This window comes from Cherax quadricarinatus, chromosome 6 (genome assembly GCF_038502225.1).
Source record: "Cherax quadricarinatus isolate ZL_2023a chromosome 6, ASM3850222v1, whole genome shotgun sequence".
NCBI lineage: Eukaryota > Metazoa > Arthropoda > Malacostraca > Decapoda > Parastacidae > Cherax > Cherax quadricarinatus.
The window spans coordinates 48,472,874-48,492,690 of record NC_091297.1 but is presented as its reverse complement, the minus strand read 5'-3'; the positions used below and the strand labels follow the sequence as shown (position 1 = coordinate 48,492,690).

Below are 19,817 nucleotides of genomic sequence, written 5' to 3'. Positions count from 1 at the left end.
TATGCTCTCATTAGCCCATCTATCCTCCAATAGCTGTTTATATCTTACCCTAACTGCCTCCTCTTTTAGTTTATAAACCTTCATCTCTCACTTCCCTGATGCTTCTATTCTCCTTGTATCCCATCTACCTTTTACTCTCAGTGTAGCTACAACTAGAAAGTGATCTGATATATCTGTGGCCCCTCTATAAACATGTACATCCTGAAGTCTACTCAACAGTCTTTTATCTACCAATACATAATCCAACAAACTACTGTCATTTCGCCCTACATCATATCTTGTATACTTATTTATCCTCTTTTTCTTAAAATATGTATTACCTATAACTAAACCCTTTCTATACAAAGTTCAATCAAAGGGCTCCCATTATCATTTACACCTGGCACCCCAAACTTATCTACCACACTCTCTCTAAAAGTTTCTCCTACTTTAGCATTCAGGTCCCCTACCACAATTACTCTCTCACTTGGTTCAAAGGCTCCTCTACATTCACTTAACATCTCCCAAAATCTCTCTCTCTCTCTCCTCTACATTCCTCTCTTCTCCAGGTGCATACACGCTTATTATGACCCACTTCTCTCATATATATATATATATATATATATATATATATATATGTATATATATATATGTATATATATATATATGTATATATATATATATGTATATATATATATGTATATATATATATATATATATATATATATATATATATATATGTATACACACACATATATATATATATATATATATATATATATATATATATATATATATATATATTTATATATATATATATATATATATATATATATATATATATATATATATATATATATATATATATATATATATATATATATATATATATATATATATATGTATATATATATATATATATATATATATATCATATTTATATATAATATATATATATATAATATATATATACACACACATATATATATATATATATATATATATATATATATATATATATATATATATATATATATATATATTATATACATATGATATATGTATATATATGTATATATATATATATATATATATATATATATATATATATATATATATATATATATATATATATATATATATATATATATATATATATGCAAAACAACCACTCTGAAAGAATAGAGAAATTCCAAGTGCTTTCGTGACTACTCACATTATCAAGGAACTATGAAAATAAAGCATCCAAGGAAGCTATATAAGGGGTCTGGCCAGCACCTCACTATCAGATCCCACAACGGTTAAACACTTGACGCGCGCCGACCCAACTTGAAGAAAATAACTCATTGCCTTTTCTAGATGTTTTAATTATTAAGGGTAATAATGAATTCAAATTTAAAATTTACAGAAAACCTACAAATAACTGTTCCTATGTCCACTCTTATTCCTCGCATAAAGATAGAGTCAAACTGTCTGTTTTCTCATCAATGTTTTTGAGAGCTAAACGAATTTGTAGTCCTGAGTTCATAGATGAGGAAATATCCAAAATTTATGAAATAGGTAATGATTTAAAATACCCAAGAAATGTAATTGATAAATCTTTTAAAGTTGCTAGAAATACTTTTTACAATCCAAAAAGGGACAACCAGCCTTATTCAACTAAAAATATGTTGGTTCTCCCTTACCATGAAAACTTGGTTGATATGCCTTCTCTTCTTAAGACTTTTAATATTAAAGTTGTATTCAAAAATCTTGATACAGTAAAAAAACTTTTGATAAAGAATTCCCCCCAAAATGCTGATGGATGTGTCTATAAGATTCCTTGTAAAATTTGCGATAAAGTTTATTACGGTCAAACTGGTAAAAATCTCGAACTAAGATTAAAACAACATAAATATAGCATTAGAACTGGACAAGATTCCAATGCTCTATTTATTCATGTAAGAGATTTTAACCATCCAATTGATTTTCAAAAAGTTGAGAAAGTAGTATCAAGCAAGTCCATGGTCGACAGGAATATAATTAAATCTTGTTTCATAAAAAGCAGTTTTGACAATAATATAAATATTTCCTTTGGTTTATATAAATTAGATCCATTTATAATTAATAGAATTTGGGAAGAATTTAATAATTCACTGGACAAATAATAATTTTTAAATTTTCTTGGGTAGAATAGTTTGTGGGTGAGTTGTGCAAAGGACCTATCCAAGTTGGGTCGGCGCGCGTCACGTGTTTAACCGTTGTGGGATCTGATAGTGAGGTGCTGGCCAGACCCCTTATATAGCTTCCTTGAATGCTTTACTTTCATAGTTCCTTGATAATGTGAGTAGTCACGAAAGCGCTTGGAATTTCTCTATTCTTTCAGAGTGGTTGTTTTGCATATTCTGAAATCACCTGTGTACTGTGATCTTATTGCATATATATATATATATATATATATATATATATATATATATATATATATATATATATATATATATATATATATATATATATATATATGTATATATATATATATATGCAGTGGACTGTTGGTTTTCGTGTTTAATTTGTTCCAGTGCCATCGGCCAAAACCAAAACCATTTGCCCCATAAATAAATAATGTAAATGGAATTAATCCGTTCCAGACACCCAGAAGTATCAATAAAAATTTTTTTTACCTTAATTATGCATTTACATGCACAAAAGAATGAACATTAAACATGAAGGCTGTTGTTCCTGGAAGGAAGGCAGGGAGGGAGAGAGAAGATAGGTTATTGTTTGGAACCGGAATCCCCCTCCATCAAGACTCTAGGTACCAAGTCTTTGTCACTGTAAAAGTCACCAACTCGGAATGCAACAGCTTTCTCAGGGTGTTGTTACTCCACAAATGAATGCACTTTAGTCCACATTCCATATATCTCCTTAATCTTTGAAGAAGGCACCTTCTTCCATCTCTCTTCCTCCTCCTCCGAAGCAATTTCCTCAGCTGTGGTCTGTTACTGTTGCAGATGAAGCTCTTGCAGCTCATCAGTGGTTAGCTCTTCATTGTGGTCCTCCACCAACTCTTCCACATCCTCCAAACTCACATCCAACCCCATGGAATTCCCCAATGCCACAATTGGTTGCACAACAGGTGTAGGGTCAACAGGGTCAGCCTCAAACTTTTCAAAATCCTTCCTTTGGACACAATCTGGCCACAATTTTCTCCAAGCACAGTTCATCGTCCTGGAAGTTACTCCCTGCCAAGCCTTATCCATAAGCCTATGCCGTGGAAGATATTGAAGTGATTCTTCCAGAACTCTCTTAGGGTCAATTCAGAGTCCCAGGTTATGTCAAAACAACTTTGAAACATTGCTTTGGTGTACAGTTTTTTGAAGTTTGCAATGATCTGCTGGTCCATGGGCTGGAGGAGAGGAGTGGTGTTAGGAGGCAAAAGCTTCACTGTTACAAAACTGAATTCCTTAGACACTTGGTCTTCTAAGTCTGGAGGATGAGCAGGAGCGTTATACATTAACAGGAGGCACTGTAGTGGCAATTTCTTATCCAGGAGGTATTTTTTCACACTGGGGCCAAACACTTCATTAAACCATTCCAGGAAAATTTCCCTTGTGACCCATGCTCTACTGTTTGCCTTCCACATCACACACAATTTACTCTTAACAACATTGTTTTTCTTGAACACTCTGGGATTTTCAGAGTGATACACCAGTAAAGACTTCACTCGGAAATCCCCACTAGCATTACCACACAACAAGAGAGTTAGCCTGTCCTTCATAGGCTTGTGTCCTGGGAGTGCCTTTTCCTCCTGCGTGATGTAGGACATCTTTGGCATTTTCTTCCAAAAGAGGCCTGTTTCGTCACAATTGAACACTTGTTAGGGTTGGATTTTTTCAGACTCTACATAACATTTGAATTCCCCAACGAATTTTTCAGCCGCTTGTTTGTCTGAACTGGCACCCCTCACCGTGACTTACAACACTGTGTATGCCACTTCGTTTCTTGAAAGTTTCGAACCAGCCTTTGCTGGCCTTGAATTCACTTTCATCACCACTTGTTTCAGGCAGTTTCTTTATGAGATCCTCAGGCAACTGCCTTGCCTTTTCACAAATAATTGACTGCACAACACTATCTCCTGCTAACTCTTTCTCTCTGATACACACCAACAACAATTTCTCCACTTCTTTAATTGCTTGGGGATCTCTGCTTGGTTATTGCATTCACCCCTTTCATAACATCCACTTTAGTCTGTGCGCTGGGGACCGGACAGGTTCCTTACGATCGACGAAAACTAAAGCCAAAACTCGACGAAAAATGTCGGCCAAAGCCAAAATCGGCGATAACTAAAATCCACAGTATACTATATGATACGTAAACTTTATTTAAAGACAAAATACATTACCAAAAAACAATAGGAAGTAGGACAACATACATGACATCTCAGAGCCTCCATCTTAAATAAGTCATCCAGCTCCCCGGCGATGGGCCGCGTGTTCAGAATGCTGCAGGAATTTTCCTTTTGGATCGGCCATTTCTCGTATAAGTACGATGACCCGGAAAAGAAGAAACACTTTCATCATCATTTACTCTATCACTGTCTTGCCAGAGACTTGCCGATATTAGTGTTCAAAAACTGCAGGCATTGTACTTCCCACCTCCAGGATTTAAGTCTGGCTAACCAGTTTCCCTTCATAAATGTTACTTTGATCACATTCCAACAGCACGTCAAGTCATAATAGCCACTTGCCTCCACTCTCTTCTCTTTAACGCGCTCAGGCACACTCGCTGGAATTCTAATCACCTTGCACAAGAAACTTCCTTTATCCCCTCCCTCCTACAACCATTCTCGTTGCTTTATCCCGCAGTCACTTCTTTATTCAGTTATCTAGCTGCATCTTTTCCTATATTTTCTTCTTCTTAACCAGGATTCGCATAGTACTCTTCTCTGATAATCATTTACCTTCTGCTCTCAAATCAGCTTTTACAAAATTCTCCCTAACATACACACACACATGTTTCAGAGTTTATCAGCAGATTCCATAATTCTTTTGTCTCGCTTAGTCTGCACAAATAATAGTCTTTAGCCTGGTGGCTAAAGCTCTCGCTTCACACGGCCAGGGTCTGGGCTCGATTCCCAGAGAGGGTAGAAACATTAGACGTGTTTCTTTACATCTGTTGTTTATGTTCAGCCATCAGTAAAATGGGAACCTGGGTGGTAGTCGACTGGGGTAGGTCGCATCCTGGGACAAAACTGACGTAATTTGCCTGAAATGCTCAGCATAACAAGCGGCATTCTATATAGGAGTATGTCATTGATGTCAGCTAGGACTGCATACCGTGTATGTCATTGATGTCAGCTAGGACTGTATACCGTGTACATGTACTTGTAGTAAATGAAGATAATATTATTATCTTAACGCAGGTCAAAATAACTCTCTTCACCGCATCTGATCTCTCTTGCAGCCTTTCTGCAATGTTTTATAATAACAGTAAATAACACCGACAGGTTAATGAATAAGATACAAGTGCAACTCTTAGTATCTTTATTGTGTAGATATTTCACCAGTGAGTAGATTTATTATTCCAATATAGAGAATAATCCTGGGGACGGTGAAAGACTTGAAGAAATAGGTTGAAGTTATCAGTCCCTCAGCCATGATGAATCTGTTGAAGACGGTGGAAGACTTGAATAATTAATTTGAGGTAATCCGTCCTTCATCTTTGAAGGAGGAGCTCAGTCCACCAGTCCTGGTTGACTGAATAAACCTCCTTCAAGGTTAAAGGAATGATTACGACAAGCTACTTCCTCGGTTCTTCCACCGTCTCCAACAGATTCATCAACGTTAAGGAACTGATACCCCTCTAACTACCTCTTCATGTCTTCCACCGTGTCCACGACTATTCTCTGTATCTTATAGATAAAGTCATTGGTTGGCAAAACTTCTCCGCAATAAAGATGACCCAGTGCAGCACCTGTACTTTATACTTCTGAGCAACTTGTTATCAAATGTAACCATTGAAACTGGAGTGGTGATATGTGACTACCAAAGTAGTGAAGCAGATGATTCTGAGATGCATTAAAATACCATTAGAAACAATGTTAAAAAAATATGCATCTACCTGTCTTCAAGGTTATCAACTTAACTTCAAGATTATTTGCTTCACGTATGGTATAAACCTTGGTAATAAATACCGACAAGTTGGTTTAGAAAGACATATTTATTAGAAAACGTTTGATGAACTGGAACGAGGCACAACTCGTTCTCACCGAACCAGACCTCAGACGCCGACGGTGCCTAGAAGCCTCATTAATCGCTGTCACCGACACTATAGAACGCAACACTGGAAACTACAAAATTTCAAAAACATTGGCATACATGATACTTAAGCAGCACCAACCCAACAACACAGGAGTCACATGATTTCATCGTCTACCCGTCCTCATCATAGGTAGAGGTTGTTTTGATAAGGACCTGCCTCGCATGGGCCAGTAGGCCTTCCACAGTGTTCCTCCATTCTTATGTTCTTATGACATTCCTCAGGTCACGTGCGTCACACCTCACTCTCCGCCTATATATATAATGTCTTTCTACCTCTGTATGTTAGAAGTGATCAAGGTCCCAGGACCGAAACGTTTTCTAATAAATATGTCATAGTGTTTGCTTACGTGTCTTTCTAAACCAGCTTCACGTATACACTTACTTTGGCCAAGATGTCGTATGTTTGGCATCTTTCAGTGTCTTCCGGCACCCCAAGCATCACGTCATTTACGCTTGATGAACCAGTATTGAACAGGAGGCGTTGCTTCGCCTTGTCGGCACTCAGACTGAAGATGAAGTCTGTGGGATACGAGAGGAGAAACACGAAAAAATTTTACGTAAATGTAGAAATAAATACTTGTCTCGAATGACCCACCCGGGTTTAGAAATTTCCACGAAAATGACATTATCGTTATTTCTCTAGATTGGTAAGGGTGAAATGAGCATTTCACAATATCGTGAAAGTAACAAACTGTGTAAGGAGAATACTTTTACTTTTAGAACAACAGTATTAACAGCACATGCTATACTTTAGGTTTCCCCCTAAATATACCATAACATTTACCTAAAGTCTGGGCGTCTAATTTGTTATCATTTATCTTGTGATAGTTGAGGCAGACAGAGACCTGAACACAAGAATATCTCTGGTTTTTATAGGTACAATTTTCACTGGTCAGGTCCATGAAGCTACTGAAGTTCAGAGTCCAGATTAAACTAAGCACCACTTTCGACCTGTGAAGAAACATTAGAGAGATATTAAACTGATCTAAAGACAATGACAAAAGCTTTAAACTGTGTGCCTACCATAAATTTGCGCATCAAAACACAAACGAACACGAACAACCAAAAAGTGCAAGAACAGTAGCCAGTAGGCCTAGCTCTGTTATATGTAAATCAACAGAAATATTACTAAAAGAGATCAAAAAATAGTGTAATAATAAGTGTGGTGTGTGTCGAGTATGTTATATTTTATTCGACGTTCGTCACACAACTCTTTATTTAGCATGTTCTCTCGACCAGTCAACTGGCGAGTCAGAGTGTAGCAGTTCTGAGGCCCCACTGCTGCGCTTATTGTCCAGTTCGATCTACCAATCATGTGGAAGCTGGCTACCTTAGTCAAGGTGATGTCACACCTGTTCACCTGGCTGGGTGGCAGACTTCCACAAAAAATGGTCATGTTCACTCATGCATTGAGTGACTCTTGATAGTACTGTTACATTTATTTGATATCTCAATATATTAAACATAACAGTGTAGAGTATGTGGAAGGCAAACACAGCAGGACAGAGTAAGGGCAATGTTAACTTGCCCTTAATCTACGCTGCTGTGTTTGACTTCTCCTTACTCTACCTTGCTGTGTTTGACATGTCCTTAATCTACCCTGCTGTGTTTGCCATCCCCTTACTCTACCCTGCTGTGTGTGACTTATCATTAATCTAACCTGCTGTGTTTGCCTTCCCCTTATTCTAATCTACTTTGTTTGACTTCCCCTTGTTCTGCCCTGTTGTGTTTCACTTGCCCTTGTTTTGCCCTGCTGTGTTTGACTTCCTTTTGTTCTGCCCTGCTGTATTTGACTTGCCCTTGTTCTGCCCTGCGGTGTTTATCTTGCCCTTCCTCTGCCATGCTGTGTTTGACTTGCCCTTGTTCTGCCCTGCTGTGTTTATCTTGCCCTTGCTCTGCCCTGCTGTGTTTAACTTGCACTTGTTCTGGCCTACTTTGTTTGACTTGCCTTTGCTCTGCCCTGCTGTGATTAACTTGCCCTTGCTCTCCCCTAGTATGTTTGACTTGCCCTCGTTCTGTGCTGCTGTGTTTGCCTTTCTCTTGTTTAGCCCTCCTGTGTTTGACTTGCTCTTGTTCTGCCCTGCAGTGTTTATCTTGCCCTTGTTCTGCCCTCCTGTGTTTGACTTGCCCTTGTTCTGCCCTGCTGTGTTTATCTTGCCCTTGGTCTGCTCTGCTGTGTTTGACTTGCCCTTGTTCTGCCCTGCTGTGTTTATCTTGCCCTTGGTCTGCCCTGCTGTGTTTGACTTGCCCTTGTTCTGCCCTGCTGTGTTTAAGTTGCCCATGTTCTGTCCTGCTGTGCTTGCCATGCCTTGGTTTGCCCTGCTGTGCTTATCTAGGCCTTGTGCTGCCCTGCAGTGTTTGACATGCCTTTGTTCTGCCCTGCTGTGTTTATCTTTAACTTGTTCCGCACTTCTGTGTTTGACTTGCCCCTGTTCTGCCCTGCTGCGTTTGGCCTGTCATTGTTCTACCCTGTTTCGCTTATGTTTCCCTTGTTCTGTGCTGCCGTGTTTGCCTTTCCCTTGTTCTGCTGTGCTGTGTTTGACTTAACTGTTGTTCTGCCCTGCTGTGTTTATCTTTCCCTTGTTCTGCCCTGCTGAGTTTAAGTTGACCATGTTCTGTCCTACTGTGCTTGCCATGCCTTGGTTTGCCCTGCTGTGTTTAACTTGCACACGTTCTGCCCTGCTGTGTTTATCTAGGCCTTGTGCTGCCCTGATGTGTTTGACATGCCTTTGCTCTGCCCTGCTATGTTTGACTTGCCCTTCTTCTGCCCTGTTGTGCTTATCTAGCCCTTGTTCTGTGCTGCTGTGTTTGCCTTGCCCTTGTTCTGCTGTGCTGTGTTTGACTTAACTGTTGTTCTGCCCTGCTGTGTTTATCTTGCCCTTGTTCTGCCCTGCTGTGTTTGACTTACCCTTGTTTGGCCCTGCTGTGTTTATCTTCCCCTTGTTCTACCCTCCTGTGTTTGAATTACTCTTGTTCTCCCCTGCTAAGTTAGACTTATTCTCCCCTGCTGTGTTTATCTTGCCCCTGTTCTGACCTTCTGTGTTTATCTTGCCCTTCCTCTGCCCTGCTGTGATTATCTTGGACTTTGCCTAATGTGCTGTGTTTATCATACCCTTGTTCTGCCATGCATGGGGAAGAAGAACACAGTAAGCAGAGCAAGAGCATAACAAACACAGCAGGGCAGAACAAGGACAAGATAAACACTGTAGTTGAGAGCAAGTGCATACATACATACACACACACACACACATATATATATATATATATATATATATATATATATATATATATATATATATATATATATATATATATATATATATATATAATTGAAAGAATTAGAGGTAAGACAGAATGTAGAATTGCGGATGAGCAAGGAGGTTTCAGAGTGGGTAGGGGATGTGTAGATCAAGTGTTTACATTGAAGCATGTATGTGAACAGTATTTAGATAAAGGTAGGGAAGTTTTTATTGCATTTCTGGATTTAGAAAAGGCATATGATAGAGTGGATAGAGGAGCAATGTGGCAGATGTTGCAAGTATATGGAATAGGTGATAAGTTACTAAATGCTGTAAAGATCTTTTATGAGGATAGTGAGGCTCAGGTTAGGGTGTGTAGAAGAGAGGGAGACTACTTCCCGGTAAAAGTAGGTCTTAGACAGGGATGTGTAATGTCACCATGGTTGTTTAATATATTTATAGATGGGGTTGTGAAAGAAGTAAATGCCAGGGTGTTCGGGAGAGGGGTGGGATTAAATTATGGGTAATCAAATTCAAAATGGGAACTGACACAGTTACTTTTTGCTGATGATACTGTGCTTATGGGAGATTCTAAAGAAAAACTGCAAAGGTTAGTGGATGAGTTTGAGAATGTGTGTAAAGGTAGAAAGTTGAAAGTGAACATAGAAAAGAGTAAGGTGATGAGGGTATCAAAACATCTAGATAAAGAAAAATTGGATATCAAATTGGGGAGGAGGAGTATGGAAGAAGTGAATGTTTTCAGATACTTGGGAGTTGACGTGTCGGCGGATGGATTTATGAAGGATGAGGTTAATCATAGAATTGATGAGGGAAAAAAGGTGAGTGGTGCGTTGAGGTATATGTGGAGTCAAAAAACGTTATCTATGGAGGCAAAGAAGGGAATGTATGAAAGTATAGTAGTACCAACACTCTTATATGGATGTGAAGCTTGGGTGGTAAATGCAGCAGCGAGGAGGCGGTTGGAGGCAGTGGAGATGTCCTGTCTAAGGGCAATGTGTGGTGTAAATATTATGCAGAAAATTCGGAGTGTGGAAATTAGGAGAAGGTGTGGAGTTAATAAAAGCATTAGTCAGAGGGCAGAAGAGGGGTTGTTGAGGTCGTTTGGTCATTTAGAGAGAATGGATCAAGGTAGAATGACATGGAAAGCATATAAATCTATAGGGGAAGGAAAGAGGGGTAGGGGTCGTCCTCGAAAGGGTTGGAAAGAGGGGGTAAAGGAGGTTTTGTGGGCGAGGGGCTTGGACTTCCAGCAAGCGTGCATGAGCGTGTTAGATAGGAGTGAATGGAGACGAATGATACTTGGGACCTGACGATCTGTTGGAGTGTGAGCAGGGTAATATTTAGTGAAGGGATTCAGGGAAACCGGTTATTTTCATATAGTCGGACTTGAGTCCTGGAAATGGGAAGTACAATGCCTGCACTTTAAAGGAGGGGTTTGGGATATTGGCAGTTTGGATGGATATGTTGTGTATCTTTATACGTATATGCTTCTAAACTGTTGTATTCTGAGCACCTCTGCACAAACAGTGATAATGTGTGAGTGTGGTGAAAGTGTTGAATGATGATGAAAGTATTTTCCTTTTTGGGGATTTTCTTTCTTTTTTGGGTCACCCTGCCTCGGTGGGAGACGACCAACTTGTTGAAATATATATATATATATATATATATATATATATATATATATATATATATATATATATATATATATATACATATATGTAGGTAGCAGGTTGGTAGACAGCAACCACCCAGGGGAGTACTACCGTCCTGCCAAGTGAGTGTAAAACGAAAGCCTGTAATTGTTTTACATGATGGTAGGATTGCTGGTGTCTTTTGTCTGTCTCATGAACATGCAAGATTTCAGGTACGTCTTGCTACTTCTACTTACACTTAGGTCACACTAGACATACATGTACAAGCATATATATACACACCCCTCTGGGTTTTCTTTTATTTTCTTTCTAGTTCTTATTCTTACTTATTTCCTCTTATCTCCATGGGGAACTGGAACAGAATTCTCCTTCCGTAAGCCATGCGTGTTGTAAGAGGCGACTAAAATGCCGGGAGCAAGGACCTAGTAACCCCTTCTCCTGTATAAATATATATATATACATTATATATATATATATATATATATATATTTATATATATATATATATATATTTATATATATATAAATATATGTATATATATATATATATATATATATATATATATATATGTTGTCCAGAGGGCTGAGGAAGGGTTGTTGAGGTGGTTCGGACATGTAGAGAGAATGGAGCGAAACAGAATGACTTCAAGAGTGTATCAGTCTGTAGTGGAAGGAAGGCGGGGTAGGGGTCGGCCTAGGAAGGGTTGGAGGGAGGGGGTAAAGGAGGTTTTGTGTGCGAGGGGCTTGGACTTCCAGCAGGCATGCGTGAGCGTGTTTGATAGGAGTGAATGGAGACAAATGGTTTTTAATTTTTAATACTTGACGTGCTGTTGGAGTGTGAGCAAAGTAACATTTATGAAGGGATTCAGGGAAACCGGCAGGCCGGACTTGAGTCCTGGAGATGGGAAGTACAGTGCCTGTTTTGCATATTCTGAAATCACCTGTTTACTGTGATCTTATTGCATATATATATATATATATATATATATATATATATATATATATATATATATATATATATATATATATATATATATATATATGCAATGAATTCGCGAGAGCAGGCGAAATATACACAAACACTGATCTCTGGCTGAAGGAGACTCGAACCTACGAACCTTAAGACAAGGTATGCAGTGCTTTACCAATCTACCCACAATGGACAATACCTTGGCATGTAGCTTGCGCTACACGTTTGATCCATTCAGCCAGCTTTCAGGGAGAAGGCTTACAGCTTTTCATCTCATCCCCTGCATGCATCAGTGTTTGTGTATATTTCGCCTGCTTTCGCGAATTCCTTGCATTGTTAAAATCTCTAGTAAGGCTGATGCATGCGGGGGATGAGATGAAAAGCTATAAGCCTTCTCCCTGAAAGCTGGCTGAATGGATCAAACGTGTAGCGCAAGCTACACGCCAAGGTATTGTCCAGTGTGGGTAGATTGGTAAAGCACTGCATACCTTGTCTTAAGGTTCGTAGGTTCGAGTCTCCTTCAGCCAGCGATCAGTTTATATATATATATATATATATATATATATATATATATATATATATATATATATATGTATATATATATATATATATATATATATATATATATATATATATATATATATATATATATATATATATATATATATATATATATAAGGAAGACAAGCCATGGAGGTGGAAATCTTTAACTAAAGAACTTTCACACTTCTCAGTGCGTCATCAGGAGCTATGCAATGTTCAAGGCAGCAAGTAAAACAGGGATAGAGTTCTCAGAGTTGCGCAGTGTGGATGTGTCACCATCCATTGTTACCCTTACAGTATTCTTAGTGGTTGGTAAAAACCCCACACTACGGCCATCCCTCTACTCCCCTTATTGGGTAGGAGGGTTTCTGAGATGTCAAGTATGAAATTATAAAATATAATAGCCAGCCCCTAGCTTTTTCTAGTAGTTTACAACATATACATATATATATACATATATATATATATATATATATATATATATATATATATATATATATATATATATATATAATCTATATATATATATATATATATATATATATATATATATATTTATATATATTATATATATATATATATATATATATAGGTAGTAGGTTGGTAGACAGCAACCACCCAGGGAAGTACTACCGTCCTGCCAGATGACTGTGAAAAAGAAACCTGTAACTGTTTGCATGATGGTAGGATTGCTGGTTTCTTTTTCTGTCTCATAAACACGCTAGATAACAGGGATATCTTGCTACTCCTACTTACACTTTGGTCACACTTCACAGACACGCACATGCATATATATATACATACATCTAGGTTTTTCTCCTTTTTCTAAATAGCTCTTGTTCTTCTTTATTTCTTCTATTGTCTATGGGGAAGTGGAAAAGAATCTTTCCTCCGTAAGCCATGCGTGTCGTATGAGGCGACTAAAATGCCGGGAGCAATGGGCTAGTAACCCCTTCTCCTGTAGACATTTACTAAAAAAGAGAAGAAGAAAAACTTTATATAACTGGGATGCTTAAATGTGCGTGGATGTAGTGCGGATGACAAGAAACAGATGATTCCTGATGTTATGAATGAAAAGAAGTTGGATGTCCTGGCCCTAAGCGAAACAAAGCTGAAGGGGGTAGGGGAGTTTCAGTGGGGGGAAATAAATGGGATTAAATCTGGAGTATCTGAGAGAGTTAGAGCAAAGGAAGGGGTAGCAGTAATGTTAAATGATCAGTTATGGAAGGAGAAAAGAGAATATGAATGTGTAAATTCAAGAATTATGTGGATTAAAGTAAAGGTTGGATGCGAAAAGTGGGTCATAATAAGCGTGTATGCACCTGGAGAAGAGAGGAATGTAGAGGAGAGAGAGAGATTTTGGAAGATGTTAAGTGAATGTATAGGAGCCTTTTAACCAAGTGAGAGAGTAATTGTGGTAGGGGACCTGAATGCTAAAGTAGGAGAAACTTGTAGAGAGGGTGTGGTAGGTAAGTTTGGGGTGCCAGGTGTAAATGATAATGGAAGCCCTTTGATTGAACTTTGTATAGAAAGGTGTTTAGTTATAGGTAATACAAATTTTAAGAAAAAGAGGATAAATAAGTATACAAGATATGATGTAGGTAGTAATGACAGTAGTTTGTTGGATTATGTATTGGTAGATAAAAGACTGTTGAGTAGACTTCAGGATGTACATGTTTATAGAGGGGCCACAGATATATCAGATCACTTTCTAGTTGTAGCTACACTGACAGTAAAAGGTAGATGGGATACAAGAAGAATAGAAGCATCAGGGAAGAGAGAGGTGAAGGTTTATAAACTAAAAGAGAAGGCAGTTAGGGTAAGATATAAACAGCTATTGGAGGATAGATGGGGTCGAAGAGGTATGGGGTAGGTTTAAAAATGTAGTGTTAGAGTGTTCAGCAGAAGTTTGTGGTTACAGGAAAGTGGGTGCGGGAGGGAAGAGGAGCGATTGGTGGAATGATAATGTAAAGAGAGTAGTAAGGGAGAAAAAGTTAGCATATGAGAAGTTTTTACAAAGTAGAAGTGATGCAAAGAGGGAAGAGTATATGGAGAAAAAGAGAGAGGTTATGAGAGTGGTGAAGCAATGTAAAAAGAGAGCAAATGAGAGAGTGGGTGAGATGTTATCAACAAATTTTGTTGTAAATAAGAAAAAGTTTTGGAGTGAGATTAACAAGTTAAGAAAGCCTAGAGAACAAATGGATTTGTCAGTTAAAAATAGGAGAGGAGAGTTATTAAATGGAGAGTTAGAGGTATTGGGAAGATGGAGGGAATATTTTGAGGAATTGTTAAATGTTGATGAAGATAGGGAAGCTGTGATTTCGTGTATAGGACAAGGAGGAATAACGTCTTGTAGGAGTGAGGAAGAGCCAGTTGTGAGTGTGGGGGAAGTTCGTGAGGCAGTAGGTAAAATGAAAGGGAGTAAGGCAGCCGGGATTGATGGGATAAAGATAGAAATTTTAAAAGCAGGTGGGGATATAGTTTTGGAGTGGTTGGTGCAATTATTTAATAAATGTATGGAAGAGGGTAAGGTACCTAGGGATTGGCAGAGAGCATGCATAGTTCCTTTGTATAAAGGCAAAGGGGATAAAAGAGAGTGCAAAAATTATAGGGGGATAAGTCTGCTGAGTATACCTGGTAAAGTGTATGGTAGAGTTATTATTGAAAGAATTAAGAGTAAGACGGAGAATAGGATAGCTGATGAACAATGAGGCTTTAGGAAAGGTAGGGGGTGTGTGGACCAGGTGTTTACAGTGAAACATATAAGTGAACAGTATTTAGATAAGGCTAAAGAAGTCTTTGTGGCATTTATGGATTTGGAAAAGGAGTATGACAGGGTGGATAGGGGGGCAATGTGGCAGATGCTGCAAGTGTATGATGTAGGAGGTAAGTTACTGAAAGCAGTGAAGAGTTTTTACGAGGATAGTGAGGCTCAAGTTAGACTATGTAGGAAAGAGGGAAATTATTTCCCAGTAAAAGTAGGCCTTAGACAAGGATGTGTGATGTCACCGTGGTTGTTTAATATATTTATAGATGGGGTTGTAAGAGAAGTAAATGCGAGGGTCTTGGCAAGAGGCGTGGAGTTTAAAGATAAAGAATCACACACAAAGTGGGAGTTGTCACAGCTGCTCTTTGCTGATGACACTGTGCTCTTGGGAGATTCTGAAGAGAAGTTGCAGAGATTGGTGGATGAATTTGGTAGGATGTGCAAAAGAAGAAAATTAAAGGTGAATGCAGGAAAGAGTAAGGTTATGAGGATAACAAAAAGATTAGGTGATGAAAGATTGAATATCAGATTGGAGGGAGAGAGTATGGAGGAGGTGAATGTATTCAGATATTTGGGAGTGGACGTGTCAGCGGATGGGTCTATGAAAGATGAGGTGAATCATAGAATTGATGAGGGGAAAAGAGTGAGTGGTGCACTTAGGAGTCTGTGGAGACAAAGAACTTTGTCCTTGGAGGCAAAGAGGGGAATGTATGAGAGTATAGTTTTACCAACGCTCTTATATGGGTGTGAAGCATGGGTGATGAATGTTGCAGCGAGGAGAAGGCTGGAGGCAGTGGAGATATCATGTCTGAGAGCAATGTGTGGTGTGAATATAATGCAGAGAATTCGTAGTTTGGAAGTTAGGAGGAGGTGCGGGATTACCAAAACTGTTGTCCAGAGGGCTGAGGAAGGGTTGTTGAGGTGGTTCAGACATGTAAAGAGAATGGAGCGAAACAGAATGACTTCAAGAGTGTATCAGTCTGTAGTGGAAGGAAGGCGGGGTAGGGGTCGGCCTAGGAAAGGTTGGAGAGAGGGGGTAAAGGAGGTTTTGTGTGCGAGGGGCTTGGACTTCCAGCAGGCATGCGTGAGCGTGTTTGATAGGAGTGAATGGAGACAAATGGTTTTTAATACTTGACGTGCTGTTGGAGTGTGAGCAAAGTAACATTTATGAAGGGGTTCAGGGAAACCGGCAGGCCGGACTTGAGTCCTGGAGATGGGAAGTACAGTGCCTGCACTCTGAAGGAGGGGTGTTAATGTTGCAGTTTAAAAACTGTAGTGTAAAGCACCCTTCTGGCAAGACAGTGATGGAGTGAATGATGGTGAAAGTTTTTCTTTTTCGGGCCACCCTGCCTTGGTGGGAATCGGCCTGTGTGATAATTAATAAATAAATATATATATATATATATATATATATATACATATATATATATATATATATATATATATATATATATATATATATATATATATATAATGTGTGTGTGTGTGTACTCACCTATTTCACCTAGTTGTGGTTGCAGGGGTCGAGTCATAGCTCCTGGCCCCGCCTCTTCACTGACTGCTACTAGGTCCTCTCTCTCCCTGCTCTATGAGCTTTATCATACCTCGCCTTAAAACTATGTATGGTTCCCGCCTCCACTACTTCACTTTCTAGACTATTCCACGACTTGAGTACTCTATGACTGAAGAAATACTTCCTAACATCCCTTTGATTCATCTGAGTCTTCAACTTCCAATTGTGACCTCTTGTGTATGTGTCCCATCTCTGAAACATCCTGTCTTTGTCCACCGTGTCTATTCTGCGCAGTATTTTATATGTCGTTATCATGTCTCCCCTGACCCTCCTGGCCTCCAGTGTCGTCAGGCCGATTTCCCTCAACCTTTCTTCGTACGACAATCCCCGTAGCTCTGGGACTAGTCTTGTTGCAAACCTTTGCACTTTCTCTAATTTCTTGACGTGCTTGACTAGGTGTGGATTCCAAACTGGTGCTGCATACTCCAGTATGGGCCTGACGTAAATGGTATACAGTGTCTTGAACGACTCCTTATTGAGGTATCGGAACGCTATCCGTAGGTTTGCCAGGCGCCCGTATGCTGCAGCAGTTATCTGAGTTATGTGCGCCTCAGGAGATATGCTCGGTGTTATACTCACCCCCAGATCTTTTTCCTCGAGTGAGGTTTGCAGTCTTTGGCCATCTAAACTATATTGTGTCTGCGGTCTTCTTTGCCCTTCCCCAATCTTCATGACTTTGCATTTGGCAGGGTTAAACTCAAGGAGCCAGTTTCTGGACCAGGCTTGTAGCCTGTCCAGGTCTCTTTGTAGTCCTGCCTGATCCTCATCCGATTTGATTCTTCTCATTAACTTCACATCATCTGCAAACAAGGACACTTCTGAGTCTATCCCTTCCGTTATGTCGTTCACATATACCAAGAACAGCACAGGTCCTAGGACTGACCCCTGTGGAACCCCGCTTGTCACAAGCGCCCACTCTGACACCTCGTCACGTACCATGACTCGTTGTTGCCTCCCTGTCAGGTATTCTCTGATCCATTGCAGTGCCTTTCCTGTTATGTGTGCCTGATCTTCTAGCTTTTTCAGTAACCTCTTGTGAGGAACTGTGTCGAAGGCCTTTTTGCAGTCCAAAAAAATGCAGTCGATCCACCCCTCTCTCTCTTGTCTTACTTCTGTCACCTTGTCATAAAACTCTAGTAGGTTTGTGACACAGGATTTTCCTTCCCTGAAACCATGCTGGTTGTCAATTATACACTTGTTTCTTTCCAGGTGCTCCACCACTCTCCTCCTGATGATCTTTTCCATGACCTTGCATACTATACAAGTTAGTGATACAGGTCTGTAGTTTAGTGCCTCATGTCTGTCTCCCTTTTTAAAAATTGGGACTACATTTGCCATCTTCCATACCTCAGGGAGTTGCCCAGTTTCAAATGATGTGTTGAAGATCTTTGTTAATGGCACACACAATATCTCTGCTCCCTCTTTAAGGACCCAAGGAGAGATGTTGTCTGGTCCCACCGCCTTTGAGGTGTCAAGTTCGCATAGCAGCTTCTTCACTTCCTCCTTGGTTATATGTACCTCATCCAGCACTTGCTGGTGTACCCCCCTGTTCTGATTTCCTGGAGTCCTACTGGTTTCCACTGTAAATACTTCTTTAAATCTTGTGTTGAGCTCCTGACATACCTCTCGGTCGTTTCTTGTGAATTCCCCATCACCCTTCCTCAGTCTGATTACCTGGTCCTTGACTGTTGTTTTCCTCCTGATGTGACTGTACAACAGCTTCGGGTCAGTCTTGACTTTCGATGCTATGTCATTTTCATATTGTCGCTGAGCCTCCCTTCTTATCTGTGCATATTCATTTCTGGCTCTTCGGCTAATCTCTTTATTTTCCTGAGTTCTCTGTCTTCTGTACCTTTTCCATTCTCTAGTACACCTAGTTTTTGCCTCCCTACACCTTTGGGTGAACCAAGGACTCGTTCTGTTCTTCCCATTATTTCTGTTTCCCTTGGGAACAAACCTCTCCTCTGCCTCCTTGCATTTTGTTGCCACATAGTCCATCATTTCTTGTACTGGTTTTCCTGTCAGTTCCCTCTCCCACTGAATGTTTTGAAGGAAGTTCCTCATGCCTGAGTAGTTCCCCCTTTTGTAGTTTGGTTTTTCCCACCCTATTCCTGCTACTCTCTCCACTTGGAGCTCAACTATGTAGTCGAAGCACAGAACCACATGATCACTAGCTCCCAGGGGCCTTTCATACAAGATATCCTCAATGTCTGAACTACTCAAGGTGAATAAAAGGTCCAGTCTTGCTGGTTCATCTTCTCCTCTCTCTCTGGTAGTGTCTCTAACATGTTGATGCATGAGGTTTTCCAGTACTACATCCATCATCTTGGCTCTCCATATTTCGGAACCCCCATGGGGCTCCAGGTTTTCCCAGTCAATCTCCTTGTGATTGAAATCACCCATAACTAGTAACTTTGCTCCCCCCACATGTGCTCTCCTGGCCACCTCGGCTAGTGTGTCGACCATGGCTCTGTTGCTCTCATCGTATTCTTCTCTTGGTCTCCTGCAGTTCTGTGGTGGGTTGTACATTACTGCAATTATCACCTTATGTCCCTCAGACTGGATTGTTCCTACTAAGTAGTCCCTTTCACCCGTGCCATCCATTCCTTCCATTTTCTCAAAACCCCACTGGCTTTTAATGAGCAGTGCAACTCCTCCTCCCCCTCTCCTCCCTCTGTCTTTCCTGAGGATTTGATATCCGGGTGGAAAGATTGAATCTGTTATTATTCTGGTGAGTTTTGTTTCTGTGAGTGCTATTATGTCTGGGGATGTCTC

The 19,817-nt window shown here is 39.6% G+C and overlaps 1 protein-coding gene across 1 annotated transcript in view; it reads right to left on the bottom strand.

The window, feature by feature from the left end:
• LOC128694485 (integrin alpha-8) overlaps positions 1–19,817 on the bottom strand; it is a 157,860-nt gene that overhangs the window by 76,611 nt on the left and 61,432 nt on the right. The window contains exons 12-13 of the mRNA XM_070081543.1: positions 7,063–7,229; positions 6,661–6,797 (exon numbers count right to left, since the gene is read on the bottom strand). Coding sequence (XP_069937644.1) covers positions 6,661–6,797; positions 7,063–7,229 — 304 coding nt within the window. The remainder of the gene's footprint in view (positions 1–6,660; positions 6,798–7,062; positions 7,230–19,817) is intronic.